At 39.1% G+C, this 15,810-nt stretch overlaps 2 protein-coding genes across 4 annotated transcripts; one reads left to right on the forward strand and one right to left on the reverse strand.

Moving 5' to 3' along the window:
- The first annotated feature begins 817 nt into the window (after window positions 1-817).
- Window positions 818-8,030, forward strand: cnga2b (cyclic nucleotide gated channel subunit alpha 2b). Of its 3 annotated transcripts, none has more exons than XM_032577070.1 (7): window positions 818-1,072; window positions 2,588-2,697; window positions 2,787-2,897; window positions 3,228-3,404; window positions 3,621-3,728; window positions 3,850-3,956; window positions 4,082-8,030. In XM_032577070.1, the coding sequence occupies exons 2-7, from the start codon at window positions 2,597-2,599 to the stop codon at window positions 5,572-5,574; spliced, it is 2,097 nt and encodes a 698-aa protein (XP_032432961.1). In that variant the 5' UTR covers window positions 818-1,072; window positions 2,588-2,596; the 3' UTR covers window positions 5,575-8,030. The 3 variants fall into 3 exon arrangements, with proteins under 3 accessions (XP_032432961.1, XP_032432964.1, XP_032432963.1); XM_032577073.1 differs by lacking the exon at window positions 818-1,072 and adding an exon at window positions 1,273-1,639; XM_032577072.1 differs by lacking the exon at window positions 818-1,072 and having other exon boundaries at window positions 2,095-2,697.
- A 1,598-nt stretch (window positions 8,031-9,628) lies between these two features.
- On the reverse strand, window positions 9,629-13,678 carry rraga (Ras-related GTP binding A). Its single transcript, XM_032577074.1, has 10 exons — window positions 13,527-13,678; window positions 13,147-13,253; window positions 12,962-13,061; window positions 12,788-12,854; window positions 12,476-12,698; window positions 11,271-11,366; window positions 11,056-11,178; window positions 10,469-10,560; window positions 10,273-10,388; window positions 9,629-10,148 (listed from the first exon to the last, which is right to left on the reverse strand). The coding sequence occupies exons 2-10, from the start codon at window positions 13,171-13,173 to the stop codon at window positions 10,045-10,047; spliced, it is 948 nt and encodes a 315-aa protein (XP_032432965.1). The 5' UTR covers window positions 13,174-13,253; window positions 13,527-13,678; the 3' UTR covers window positions 9,629-10,044.
- Between the last annotated feature and the right edge of the window lie 2,132 nt (window positions 13,679-15,810).

The following is a 15,810-nucleotide window of genomic DNA, read 5'->3' on the forward strand; positions in this document are numbered from 1 at the left end:
GTTTTATTTCCCTTTGTCTTATAGGACCGGCGTGTATAAAATCAGTCATAAATCTATACCACTCTATTATTCATGATCCTATTCATAAATATGTCTTCATAGTTTATTAAAAAAAAATCCCTGATGTAATTCAGAATTCCCACTTTAAATCAGTAAACCTGCCTCAAAGTTGGCCTTACATGCAGGACTCAGAGAAATACTACAGTACTCTGTAAAAACTTAGTATGTTTAATTTTTTATTAGGATTTATTAGATATTTAATTAGCTTTTCACATCCAGGCACTTTGCCCATTGTTCTTGGTAAAATAGATCCAGTAAATGCAGAACGCATAGAGAATGTTAATAGATAATATTTTTCAAGTCTTTCTATGGATTCTTAGCTTCATTTAACTCTGAACTTGAACTAGGCCATTTCAACTCATCACTTTACTCTGATCTGAACCATTCCATTGTAGGGCCGGTCAGCTCCATCCATCCTCCTTTATCTACTCTGACCAGCTTCTCTGCTGCCGCTGAAGAAAAGCATCCCTACAGCATGATGCTGCCACCACCATGTTTTACAATTCAGATGGTTTGTTCCGTTAGAGAATTGTGGTTTTAGTCTATCCATGCACTTCAACACCTTGAGCAAACAATTCTGTATGGAAAAAAATAAAAAGGAATAGATATTTTTGCACAAAAAAAACAAAAAAACATTTGCATTTCTTGGATTTTTTGTGTGTGTATTTGTTTTTCTACTATCATGACAAGAACAGATCCAGATTTATTGAAAATGTATATTTCCCCAAAGATTTCTCGCATCCAGAGCTGACGGGTGGGCTCTGGAGGCCCCACCCCGCCTTTACCTCCTAACCTACCTGTGCGCTCTCATTGGAGGACGAGCGCAGCCACGTGCTCACACCTCTGACTGGTACACCTTTCAAAGCCTCACAGAGAACTCCTGTATTTCAAAAATAACACTTCCGGCTGTGCTTTAGAAGTGTTTTCATTCGCTCGCAGCTTTGAGGATGCATCTGTCGGAGGCGCTTTGCTCTGGGTGACGGGGTCTTCAGGTAACTAAAGGAAACCTAAGGTAAGGTAAGAGGGTGTGTGTGCGTGTGTGTGTGTGTGTGTGTGTGTGTGTAACTGCTTTGCAGTGTATGAAGATGGTGAAGTTCTACCGAAGACAAAATGTCTAAATTAATCCGGATTTATCTCCAGCTTCACAAAAAGGAAATATTCGAGCCACTTCAAGAAGTTTCTATTCACGAGCAGCAATTAGTTCTTTTAAAAGCTGAGCTTGGTTGAGTGGTAACTTCTGGCGGTTCGACCCGGCTGCCCCTGTGACGTAATGATACAAACGAGCCGGAGTTTGCGCGCGCACTCAGCATGCTGGTTTCCTGAGTGATGAGGGTCCGGAGGGAGAGCTGCTGATTGGCTCGCTCAGCTGGAGCGGTTCAGTCTGACCGAAGCCGTGTTTTCGTTAATGATCTACCAATTAGTCACACAGCGGTAACAGTTGTCTAAACAGCTCCCCGTCTGTCTGTGCCGCAGGGTGGAGATGCGTTACGGGCCACACATGTAACTGGTACGGGGAATAAAGTGCTTCCACAGGGGCTGGTGGAGAGGCTTGGAAAATTTCACCTAAACTCTCCGAAAGGTTCGGTTCACGACTTTTATTCTTGGATATTTTTTCCTCATAGATCAAACTTGTCAGTTCATTGAAACCAGCAGACGGACTACTGATGCAATACGTTTGTTTTCTGAGACAAATGTTGTTGGCAACAAGTTGCACAGTGAAAATGCCCGAGTCAAAAGAAAAATCTGCTTTAAGTAACATTTAAATATGATTCATGAAATAAATATCAGAAGTCCACGAGATATATTCTATTAAAAGTTGTTTGAAATTGAATAAATTGTAATAGTATAATACATTTAAATACTAAGTAAACCAAAAAAAATTATGAATTTAATAGAAAAGATAATTAAAATTGACATCTACAGAGTAAATATATATTTAAAATTGATTTTTATGAATATCAAGTAAAAGAGGTAATAATTACATAAGTAAATATTTGTACTATCTGTAGTTTTTGTTGTATTTATAAAAAAATCAATTAAAATATAGCACAATGAAGGTCTTCTGCTTTTTTCATGCAGTTCTACAGAAGGTAATAAAATGTTCTACAGAAAAAAACCCCAGAAAGCTCTTCTGTCCTGATTAAAGGAGCTAATGGTTTTTCCACAAGTCTTTTGTTCCAGGAAGCGTAAAATAAGAATAGAATGCAAAACAGCAATAAAAAAAAATCTTAGGCAGCACATTTTTCCCATCAGACCAACATAGAGTCCAGTTGTAAATTGCTCAGTTCCTGTTTTGTATATGCTTCCCTCACCACGGCAACTGAGCCATCACCTGACGGATGCTGGTTGGGGACTGCGGACGGTCTCAGTTGGCCAACATCCCCTGACTATAAACTGACATTCTGCACCATAAACACTTTCCTCTGCTGCAACAGCTCTGCAGAGAAACAGGGAACACTCCTAATGACAGCATGGGCTGAATGGCAACAAGTGAGACTTCAACACTGCTGTTTGTCCTCCATGACAGAACCTGAAGATGACGGGCCAGGTGCCAGAGAGAGACCGGTCGCCCCACAACCTGTCAGTGAAGACAACTTTGGAGGACGAGCTCGAGAGGGCTGAAAGTAAACTCAGCAGGTAAGAAAAAGTCAGTTTTATAAAAGCAGTGCATGAAACGAATAATAACGAGAGTTTTTCTTTTCTATTTTGTTGTTTTTTTGTCCCAGGGTGCCATCGGTCTGCGATGACACGTCATCAGAGCTACAACGAGTTGCCGCTCTTGACCCTGACGGACGCAGTTCGGCGAATTCCTTTCAGAGGAATGGGGCCATTTCAAGGTGAAACTGTAGCGTCGCAGCAATTACATTTTAGCATTTTTACCAGAGTTTCTGAATTGTTAGATATGAACATCAGCAGCATTGTTTGGCACTTACATCAACATGCCTGACAAATGAGTCAAATTGTTGTAATACGGCCACAATTTATCAAACGTTTCTCTATCAGAGATTATTTGTTGCTTCACTCTGCAAATCCATTTAATTTCTAGTGTGATCTGGTGTGGTTCTCTGGGATAAGGTTTCACACGAATGGCGATTTCTGTGTTGTTTACATTTGATACAAGCAAATGTGAAGCTTAACGGGGATTTTATGCTTTGCACATGTCTTAGACTGGTGAAACTGGTGGTGAGGCTGAGGGAATGGGCACACAGGAGCCTGGTGGAGGAGGAGGAGCGGCCAGACTCCTTCTTGGAACGCTTTCGCGGCCCTGAGCTGAGAATAGCCCCCAGTCGCAACAGCATCACCCAACCAGATGCCAATGGAAACAATGCCAAAGGGATCTTAAGGTATTCCTGACTGGGTTTGGGTTGAAATTTCTAATTAGGTCAGAAGACACTCTATTCTATCTATTGTGTTGTTTTAAGATTTTAACTCAATTTTACTGCTTTGTAAAATGGTGTTCTGTTAGTCAATGCTACATTATAAAACAAAATAACTTTTCTGAGAGAAATTTCCATGGGGATTTAACTAATGTATCATTTGTCTGCTCCTCATACTTCCAGGAAGAGGTGGGAATTGTTCGTTGTCTCACCATCTGATGACGCCTACTACCGTTGGCTGTTTGTCATTGCTATTGCTGTCCTCTACAATTGGTTCCTTGTGATTGCAAGGTATTATAATTCCCACAGTCGGTCACCTCCAGCTCTGCAGATGGATAATAAATGCAGTGATCTGTACAATCCACCCCTTTGATTAGAGAACTAAATCATTTGAACCTTTTTATGTTCCCAGGGCATGCTTTGACAAACTGCAGGTGAGCATTTACATCTGCTGGCTGGTGCTGGATTACATCTCTGATGCTGTGTACATACTGGACAGTTTTGTGCGTCTACGGACAGGTAATCCATTAAAAAACACACCTTCTTACAGCCTAAAGCTTTGGTAGGTAACTTCTCTCTCTTTTTTTTTTACATATTTGTTAAAGCTGTCTAACTAAATTTCCTCTCTGTTTATGGTGTTTAAGGTTTTCTGGAACAAGGCCTCCTGGTGAAGGACCACACCAAGCTAAGAGACAGCTACATCCGAACGTTACAGTTCAAGCTGGACGTGGTGTCCATCCTGCCCACTGATCTAGTCTACATTTACACTGGCATCCACACTCCTCAGCTCCGATTCAATCGCCTGCTGCGCTTCCCTCGCATGTTTGAATTCTTTGACCGGACAGAAACACGCACCAACTACCCCAACATCTTCCGGATCTGCAACTTGGTGCTATACATCCTGGTCATCATTCACTGGAATGCCTGCATCTACTACGCTATATCCAAGTCTTTGGGGTTTGGTTCAGACACATGGGTCTTTCCAAACATCTCTCAACCGGAGTACTCGTCCTTAACAAGGAGCTATGTCTACTGTTTGTACTGGTCGACCCTCACTCTTACCACCATTGGAGAAATGCCTGCACCTGTGCAAGATGAGGAGTACTTGTTTGTGGTCTTCGACTTCCTTGTTGGAGTGCTGATCTTTGCAACAATTGTGGGAAATGTAGGCTCCATGATAGCTAACATGAACGCCACCCGGGCCGAGTTTCAGGCTCGAATCGACGCCATCAAACACTACATGCACTTCCGCAAGGTCAGCAGAGAACTGGAGACGCGCGTCATCAAGTGGTTCGACTACCTGTGGACCAACCAAAAAGCCGTAGACGAGCAGGAGGTGCTGAAGAACCTACCCAACAAACTGCGCGCTGAGATTGCCATCAACGTACACCTTGAGACGCTAAAGAAAGTACGCATTTTTCAAGACTGTGAGGCCGGACTGCTCGTGGAACTTGTGCTCAAACTACGTCCGCAGGTTTTTAGTCCAGGAGACTACATCTGCAGGAAAGGAGACATTGGTAAGGAGATGTATATCATTAAAGAGGGGAAGCTGGCAGTAGTAGCTGACGATGGGGTCACGCAGTATGCTCTCCTCACTGCTGGAAGCTGCTTTGGGGAGATCAGCATTTTGAACATAAGGGGTAGTAAAATGGGGAATCGCCGCACAGCCAACATCCGAAGCTTGGGATACTCTGACCTCTTCTGCCTCTCCAAGGACGACCTAATGGAGGCAGTGACCGAGTATCCAGATGCTAAAACAGTGCTAGAGGACAGGGGTAGGGAGATTCTTAAGAAGGAAGGGCTTCTTGACGAGAATGCGGAGAAGGGTGGGCTACAGAAGGAGGACACGGAGGAGAAGGTGGAGAGACTGGAGTCCTCTCTGGACACCCTACAGACTCGTTTTGCCCGTCTGCTGACTGAGTACACAGACACTCAGCAGCGGCTAAAGCAGCGAATCACTCTGCTGGAGCGGCACCTGAACCAAACTGACTGCGGCGCAGAGGCAAACAATGACATGGATGCCAGCACACAAATGGCAAATGGAAGTGACCCCGGTGGTTTTGGCAGTACAAATGGGTCACCACATAAAAACGATGTTCAGACTCAGGACAGAAACAGCCAAACAGTACAACACTGACACTGTCAACATCAGACTTCAGCCATTCATTCATCCACTCACTGGAGGAATCATGGAGGATGGAGCCTGTCTCTAGGGGTCAATGGCTCGAAGGCGGAGTACGTCCTGGATAGGTCACCAGTCCATCACAGGGCACCATAGAGACACATCGGGGAAATAGCCATGCATGTACACCCAGCAGGGTAATCTAAAGTGGCCAATTAAGCTAAAATGCATGTTTCTGTTCTGCTGGAGGCGGCCGGAACATCTTCACACACCATTGCCCTTTTTCTGTTTTCTTGCAGTTTATAAGTTAAAGAAATATCTGCATTTCAATCAACATGAAAACAAAATACACAACACCAGAACCCAGCTAACTTTGAGTTATTGTATAAATGAACAGCCAAGAGCTGAATTCAAAGGTTGACTTCAAGTTTCTAACCTGTTCAAGCAAAATAAATGTTTCAGAGTATATAAACAAGTACAAGATACTCTGGGATTACTTTATATCTTCCTTTGGATCACCTGTGAATATCATGTTTGTTTGCATCAACAGAGACATTCAGTTCCCTCTACATGTCATCTATTATGCTTTGGTACTCTTCAAATGAGCTCCTGCTGCTTCTCCAGGGATCCAAAGGTCTAAGGAGATAGTGCATGGTGATTAGTTGTCACACACAAACAATTTGTTTCCAGTGCCCCCTTTCTAAGGTGCTATATAGCATTCAGCTTTTTCACATTTACAATTACAAAATGCCCTTTTAAAGGACATTTACGCCACAGACCAATAAAAACACATAAAAGTGTACTTTTATTCACCCCTCTTTACCCTGATACCCCAAAATAAGTACTAGTGACTTTAGAAGTTAACCAAATAGTAAATAAAATCCACGTGTATAAATGTACCCTTTCAACTGGGAAACAGGGTGGGGGAAGGGTTATGCTGTGGAGATACTAATCTTTTATCGCTCAGAGTTGGGGCCCTGGATTTAAATATTTAAAAAATTGTAATTTCTTGCAAATTTACGAAGTTAATCTATCGCATAAAACTCCAATAAAATACATTGACGTTTGGGACTGTAACATATAAAAAAGGTTTATTAATACCTTTGTGATGCTCTGTAAATCTGTATCAATGTTTTTGACTGTTTCCTAAATGTTACATTTACAAAGTTTGTGCCATGAAAACTTTTTGCTGAAAAAAACAGACTTCCTTTTTTTTTTAAAAAAAGAAATGAATCTCTCTTTTTTTTTTTAAAAAAGAGAGAGATAGATTCATCTTCAGACACTCAATATTGATTATTTGCAAAAGCTTTATGTTCTGCCTTCTAACCCAACAAAAATGAGCAAGGTCCTGTCCATTTATTTGAGGAAAGTTACACTTTGAAGTAAAAGGCCGGGGATTTTCCAGTTTTTCAGCCTTTGCATTCCTGGACACACATGAACAGTGTTGATAAGAGGAGCTGGAACAATGCCTCACAGCAGCAGAGCTGAAGAGAGCTGGTAACAATAAAAAGGCAGGAGCTGTCGAATTCATATCCTGCCAGAAAGGCACTGATTATATCAAGCATCTTGAACCAATCTTCACGCAGCTACAGAATGGTAAAAAAAAAAAAAGGTTTCTAAATTCTTAAATATTTGCATCATAGGCAACCAATCAATAGACATTTAAGATGAAGAACTATGATGATAATAACAATGCAGAGCAATGTGCAAAGGATTTTTTTGTTCATTGTTTGCTTTCCTTGTGTGTATCTCCACCACTGTTCAACATTTGTTGTTTTTATGAATAAACTTTAAAAGGTTCTTTTTTTTGCATTAAGGTTGTCGAGATGCTGCACTTCTTTGAAGGGTTCGACGTGACGTTTCAGAGGAAAGTAAATAATGTTTTTATTCAGCTCCACAGCAACCTAGGAGGGGTCAGGACGAAATTAAAAATAAACAATCCGTTCTTTCTGTTTAGTAAAGCTGTTAACGTCATTGCAACAGCCTGTAGCCTGCATGTTTTTGTGAATTACCAGATTTGTTCTGGATTTTTCCGGCTTGTTTTAATTACATTTATTTTGTAAGGCTGTGTTTTTGGTTTTATAGCACAGACTGCCTTTCGCACATATTTTAATAAACAATTTGTCCCAATTTACTACCATTTCATATCTATTTCTACATTAAAATACTCAAATTTCTCTTTAATTGAGGTGGTTCGCCCAGGGCGCCAAACAGGCTAAGACCGTAACTGGTGAGGAGAACTGCAAGTGTCCTTTCATCAATTTGTGTTAAAGTTGCTGCAGCAACAACTGCAGTAATTCTAAAATTACACAATTCAATTTTTAATCAGCATCTTTCTAGAAAAAAAAGCGACATTTAATATCGTTAGGACCAAACTCCGGCAGATTAAATGTTACAATTATTTTTGACTCAACCAAGAGGTGTTTTAAATGCAAAACTTTAATATTACTTTCAGTCAGAAGAAAAATGTTTAAATTTTCATCTGGCAGGAGAATGAATGATTTCGAACTGTAAAACTATGAAAGTGTAAAATAGCAAACCTGAGTGAAACTTACCAGTCGCACTGAACCAAGAATAATAATTAAAAACTGAATATGTTTGGGACGGTCTTTTTTTTCTTTTCTTTATAAGGTAAAGAGAAAATGTTTTACTGAACCAGCCTAGCATGACAGGTTTAAAGATGGGATTTAATTATGTGTTGAGTTTTTAGAAGTTAATATTTTCAAATCACATTTGGAATAAATATATATATATATATATATATGTCCCCAGGAAGTCAGTCTGGTGGCTTTGCAATAGAGAAAAAAAGGGGAAAGTTTGTACTTCTAATGCTTTGTAGCTAATCAAACCATCTCACACACATTTTGTGATTGTGTTCCTGGTGTGAAATTAGCTTATAGTGCTACTGAAAAGTACCATTAAGGAATTTCATACCGCTGATTTTATTCCCATTCAAGATCTAAATCCTGTTTTCCTGGTTCACTGCCACCCTTGTGTTTTCCTCACCCCATACGTAAAACTGAATGGGCTGAATTCATCTTTAGTTTCTGTATTAAAGATGAATGTGGCCGAACGACCCAACTTTTTGGCTGTGAGAGAACATCATGTCGTACTCGTCTTTAAAACGGGACGCTTCAAAACGTTTGGTGTGAATGCTGCAATACTTCCAGAAACCACTAGGTGGCGATTGAGTTTAAAATGCTTTGACACTTTGGGGCAATCCACAGAAAAAAAGCTATTAAAGTCTTGTAAAGCTTCATCTGCACGCCATTATTTTACCATTAAAAGGAAGTAAAGTACCAGCAGCGGTACCAGTACCAGTTTAAGAACAGTGTGTTCAGTGTATCCATGCACACAGACCAAACTGATGTACCATAAGTAAAAGGGAAGAAGCAAACAACTATATTAGTTTCAGTCATTTAAGCCTCAAGGAAGATCTTTTTTTAAATAAACTTTGATCTTCTGATTAGATTGCAGCAACTCTTACTAAGTTTATCATGAAAGCCTCATTGATCATCCAGACTGTTCTAGTTAACTGTGATTTCTTCATTATTTAATGCACACACACAAAACGGTGTCCTGAAAATACTTAGCTATCCCCTTACAGTCCTCTCCAGCATGGGTATCAGTTTCCTTTTGAGAGGAGAACAGCTGCTCAGCTAAATCTATATCATCAAGCAATGTCTCACCACAGGCTAATTAAAACATACATATAAAGCTAAGGCAGTGTGGATAGCTGTTTGGCCAAATTTTACCTTTATAATTTTTTTTTATGCAACCAAGAAATACTTTCAAAACAAAGAAACAGCTCATCTAGCGTTTTCCAGGAAATCCACAGCAAAACGTTTGAGTAAATGTACGTTATTAGTGTTCTGTGCCTTTAAATGGCTGCTCCATCTGTCCTAACACTTCTGTCGACCCACTTGGCAGGTGCAGCGTATCACATGTACCAGACAACTGGTCCAGGGTGCTTAGTGGACTCTGAATGGATACCATACTAAACACACATATTGCAGTTTGTTTGTTTTTTTAAAAAATCTGAATAAATACAAAACACACACACACAAAATTAGGTTTCTAAATAGAACTATATTTTTTGTGACCATTTAAAAATCGCAGTTGAAAAATCAAAGTGTCACTGGGACACACTGCACTGACTATATAAATCCAATTCATACAACAAAGTGAGAAAAGAAAGGCCTTCATGGTAAACACACGTTTTTAACTGCTTCATGTGTCAACTAAGCATAAATATTTAATCAGAGCGTCACCACTGTTCAAGATACTTCTGATCCCTCTAGAAATTAGACAAAAAAAACCCCCAAAAAACTACGATTCTCTCAGAATGACTGCTGATTGAATGTAAAGATAGAGCAGAAATGATGTCGGGCTGTTTATATCTATAAGAGCTTTCGAGGCTGCAACATGCTATCTGCGCTCTCTGCATTGATTGGTTGAAAGTATCCGCTGGGAATCAAGTGTGGGCTAACGCATCCGCATGTGCAGGCTGTGCTTGGGTCCGTCCACACGCTCCAACTTCTCAAAGTGTTTCCTCGCGTTTCGGATGTTGATGAGCGTCGCTGCAGACGCTGAAAAACGAGCAGGGAAAAAAAAAAAAGATAATACTATATTTTAAAGAGACTTTAAGTGGTATGAATACTGCAAAAACGTTTTCACATCTTATACTGTAACCACCAACATTGATGTACTTACGAATAGAGGGGTCTGACATGATCACCATGACGTAAGTGTTGGAGGTGAAGACGTCGATAAAGGCCGCAAAGTTGGAGTTTCTAACTTCCATGCTTTGGAAAGAAGCTGCGAGTTTACTGAAATAACAAGATGGACGAAACGATTAAATGCGAGAAAAATCGACAGATGACGTTCAGCACGCGCGACGTGAACTTACCTACAGCTGAGCTTGAACTGTTTGATGATGTTACTGATCTTCTCAAACCTGTGAGCGTCACGCTGCTCTTTGCACTGATAGTGGGAGATTACCTACATGGGCAAACCGCACGCGTACATCGACATGCTTTAAATTCCCCGATCCAAATCTAGGCTACTGAAAAAAACACACAATGTTACCAAGGAGTTTTAGTCTCGTTTCCAGTGCAAATATCTCAGTAAACTTGAATTAAGACTAAACTAATTTAAAAGTAACTTATCGGCAAGATCCAGGAGCTTGTTTAAAGTAAATAACTCCTTAATACTGGTGAAAAAGTACTTGTTCCATAGTCAGATTATTTCACTTATAATATGGGAAAATTGTCTTGTTACAAGTGAATTTATCTGCCAATGGAACAGCTGCTTTTTAACCAACATTAAGTAATTATTTACTTAATACAAGCTCCTGTATCTTGGTGAAAAGATACTTGTAAGTTTGTCGTCACTTATTTCAAGTGTAATAAGATATTTGCACTGCAAACAAGACTAAAAATCCTTGGTAAGATTTTGTGTTTTTGCAGTGAGACAGAAGTCAAAGGTCGCTCTCACCAGGAAAGTGGCTCTCTCAAACAGAAGAACTTCATCTGCTTCTATGATCTGTGCAAAATTTCTCAGGTTCGTCTCTAGCTGCTGGACGTTTGGGATGAGTTGATAAACTATGCTGGACCAGGCCTGCAGAGACATTTTAACGAGCTTCTTACAAAGGCGACTTTATCAGTGAATATAAAGGGGGGCGGGGAAAGCATTCAATCAAGTTAACTCACCTTGTACAATGTTTCATCCCAGATTGATGTCCTGAAGCACGTGCAGGCCAAAGGTCTAGACAGTCGCTTCAGGTCTTCTTCACGCTCCTTAAAGATCTGTAAAAGCAAAAAGGAAGTTGCATCACAAAAAATCAAGGAACAGAGCAGAAACATAAAAGACTGCAAATGACAACACGCCATCCCTGTGGTGACATATGGGGGTGGTGGCATCATGCTGCGGGAATACTTCTCTTTAACACTTCAAAGACCTCAATGTCATATTTGGTTCAATCTTTAGTTTCACAAACCACATTAATAATTAAAATAATAATAATTTTGCCATTGCCAGAGTGCTGTTCATCCGTTTCTTTTTGTGTGTCTGCTCTGTCTTCTCAAACCCTCAGATGGCTGCTTGTACCGAGAACGGTTCTAGAGGTTGCTTCCTGGTAAAGGGGAGTTTATATCTTTACTTGGACAGAAACTTTTAACTACTTAGAATAATTAACTGAGCTTAATGAGCTGTTTGATAACGAGGCTCAACGGCACCATGTTACTGAATTGAAATTATTTTTTGTAACATGCCTCGAGAAGACATTTATTGCGAATTGGCGCTCTACAAATAAACTGAACTCAATTGGTTTTAAGGTAATCTCAATATACATAATATTTGTCAGTTTTCACGAAGAGTGATAAATGAAAATGTAAAATATTGTCACATCTATTCAGCCTGGTTTGGAGTGGCAGCTTACAGTTATTGTCGCTTATAGATTATGATGATATTTCAATTGTAGCACCTCGTGTTTTATTATTTTATTGCCGTTAAGATTGTTAATATTCATGGAAAGTACTGATATGTTTTAAGATTCTTTTTTTCTTTATTATTATTCCAGATCTTATCATCATTTATGTTCATTATGTACAGTCTTAAATGTGGGGGGGTTTTTTGTTTTTTTTTTTTCACAAATGATATTTGGTCATTTCACCTCGCTAATTGGATCCACACAATTTAGTTCCCAGAGTTTCTCATTCTCTAGATTTGATCGATTTCTTTCACTTTTAATTTGTCATTCTTTATTACCACAAACCACCTGTTCTATTAGTCTGTTTAGGTCACTTCAATGTTTCTGCTCTTCCAAGTAAATGGTTGTTTTTAACCTTGTGACACTTGACTGACAGAAAGTACTGTTGACGCAGCAAAGGCCTGTAAGGCGGCGGTTCATGCTCACCAAATCTCTCTGGTCTTCCTGGACCAGGTCCATTTTGTGCACCAGACAGAACACTTTGGCATCAGGCGAGTTCTGCAAAATGGCCTCCAGACACGACTGGTAGTAGTGCATGTCCTTCTCCAGCTCACGGCTCTCCACGTCAAACACATAAATGAGAACCTCGACATTTCTGAAAATGTTGTCCCTCTGACTCGTGAAATAGTTCTCCATAAATGTGTCTTGTCTGGTGAATAAAAAGATTTTTAAAAATCATTGTTGAAATTGTGGAAAAATGAAGTCTAATGTTGCAAAGGATAATGACGCAGGGCTTACCCTCCGCAGTCCCACAAGTTCAGAACCAGATTGCCCAGAAACCGAACATGGGAGTGCTCCACATCAACTAGAGTTAACAAAAAAAAAAAAAGAAAATGCAGGTTGTTTTTTAATTAAAAACGATCAAAACACCAAACAGGCATGATTCATCTTTAAATAAGTTCAGTTTAGTACTTGTAGCTCCGAGGCGACGTGTGTCCCGAGCTATGTAGTTGGCAAAGATGATTGACCTCATGCTGGTCTTTCCAGACCCACTCTTCCCCATCAGTAGCACCTAACAACAAAAGGTAAACCACAATATTTCAGCAGACGGAGTCTAAAACTAAGTAGAAGTCCTGAAACTACACGGCCAGCTTCACCTTTTTCTTCATCGCTGAGCTTGACATCCCCCTGATGAGATTCGGTCGTGAAGATTTTTCCTGGGCTCCACTTCAGATGACTTCGGTCCGTTTCTGCAGCACTTGTCCTGCGGAGCAGTTTCACCCAGCTGTTACTGCAGCCCCCCATCAAAAGCTACATCGTTAAACCCACTAATTATCACAAACACGCGTGTACATGTACAGTTCAAATCCTATCAAAAACAGAAATTAGTACAATTCGCCTAATACGTTAATTGAACCGATTTGTCCTGCTACGAAGAATCACTTTAGCTAATGCTAACTACGCTAACAATGTTAGCCTACCAAACTGAGCAGCGAAGCTGTCCTAGTTAAAGTTTTGTGTCGTATTTTATACTTACTCCCAAATGACTTAGCAGCTACTGGTGTCCAGGTAAACTCAGAGAGCGGTTTATATTTGTTTTAGAGGACACAGAGCTACTCATTACTAAGTGAGAGAAAGGTGAAGTAAAAAAAAAAAATCAGCTGCTTCCTGTTTACGCAAAAGTCACATGATGATCGATTTTTTAAATGCCCCGAGTTTTGTCTTCCAGGCAGTTTTTATTTATTTTACCAAGTGATGGGATTGATTTTATCGATACGTTTTAGGTAAATTATGCTCACACAGAACGTCAGAGCTGCTAAAGGTAAATATAACTGAAATGCTGGAGAATTCATTTTGGTTAACATTTAACGCCTAGCACGACAAAAGCAAAGGGAAAAATACGCAAACGATGCTGGTTTCTACAAATGTTACAAATTTCAAACGAATGTTCTTCGTTAAAATATTCTAAATTGAAGTAAAAAAAAAAAAAAAGAAAAAAAAAAGAAAAAACAAAACAAAAGTTCCGCGCAGGCGCCACTAGAGGGAAGTGAACAGCTTCAATAGTCAAACCTTTGGGTACTGGTGGGGCCTTCAATTTGACACTGAGGAGCCACATTTGGCTCTTAATAAGCTACTAAATAATAAACTGATAAATGCTTTTAAACATATATCTAACTGAAATTACTTGTTTTGTCAGTTTTTCTGTGTTTTATGAAATTATTGCATAGTATTTCCACTACGAAACTACAGATGTGGTGCAATTAACCTCTAATCACAAAATGTGCTTTTTTAATATCAAGAAAATTCATTTATTGCCCTTTGTTAAGGTTCGAATTTAACCCTTTACTCTAATGTCTACTGTCTTATTATTATTATTATTATTATTATTATTATTATTATTATTATTATTATTATTATTATTACTTAAGAACAATCTTGACAAATTCATATATTGTGCTTTTTCAAATGGTGGTTTGTAGCTGCGGATAAGATTGGTTTTGTAGGACACAATGGATGTTAGAGGTAGACCTTTGGGGATGAATCTCCATAATAGGGTTTTTTGAGCGGGATTCTTCAATGGCTTCAACATCCACATTTCTTTTTTTTTACACTGAATTTGATAAGTTACTAATCATCTGGCACAATGTGTGAATAAAACTTCAGTACAACACACAGAGACAAGCAGAATTCAGATAAATAAAGTAGCAAAGCTCAAGCCTTTGGACTTTACACTGAGTGTAAAAACTCTCTGTATGATAATGAGAAATGGGACATGGCCTCATCTACATACCAGTACGCTGTTTGACCGTTCAGGAGAAAAAGACCACAGCAATGACTATCTCATAAACTGAATTAGTATTATATGATCTTTAAAGTTTGTTTGTCTTGTGATAAAACTGAGTTTAGTTGAGTCGGAATATGCTAAAGAAGTGGTTTATAACTGGCAATAACAGTGGGTGTGTTGGATCTTAAAAAATAATATCCAGAGCTGTTTCTTTTTGTTTCATAAACAAACATAGACTATAAAAACACAGCTGGACAATGTAGTATGGATTTCAAAAGCAGGATTTTGCCAAACACAAGGTTTTTAAATTTAAAAAAATACTTTATTGATCCCAAAGGGAAATTAAATGTTGTTGTAACTCATATTAATTCAAATCCTTCTCTTTATTGTAGATGGAGGCGACAGTTGACTAAAGACACACTGTTTTTGTAAGACTCATGAGGAAGATGGTCAGGGTTGTCTATAACTTTATTGATTTTACATAAAATGCCTTTTTGCATCATCATCTTCAGCGGTTTAGATAAATAAATAGCAGTCTAAAGAAAAAAAAAGAGCTGTTCTGTTAGTGAGCATTTGGGTCTGGACATCACAAGAGGTGCCAGAACGGAGCTAATCAGTCGCCATCAGTGAATATAACAAAAGAAGAACTCTGAAGTATTTGAGAGAAAAAAAAGGTTCAGTCTTACATACTTGTGCCAGAGATTGACTCTGAAAAGAACAGTGACAGTGATTGTCTTCAGAGCTTATAGTACAAATATGCTTATATTGTGTGAATGTTTTTGACTGGTTTCTGTGCACATTTACAAATGATTTACAGCTCAAACGTTTGACTGCAGCCAAACAGGACATAACGAAATGCTGATTTTGATTAGAAACTTGTGAATAAGGAGAGAAAAACACACGCAAAACACAAATTAATGTATTACAACAAACATCTAAAGTGAGTTTGATTTATTATTTTAAAGTATGCCAAAAACATTGTGGTCTTTCACAATGCATAAAAAATATTTTCTCACATGAATTGTTATGGAAAACG

Source organism: Xiphophorus hellerii, chromosome 11, assembly GCF_003331165.1.
Source record: "Xiphophorus hellerii strain 12219 chromosome 11, Xiphophorus_hellerii-4.1, whole genome shotgun sequence".
Taxonomy (NCBI): domain Eukaryota; kingdom Metazoa; phylum Chordata; class Actinopteri; order Cyprinodontiformes; family Poeciliidae; genus Xiphophorus; species Xiphophorus hellerii.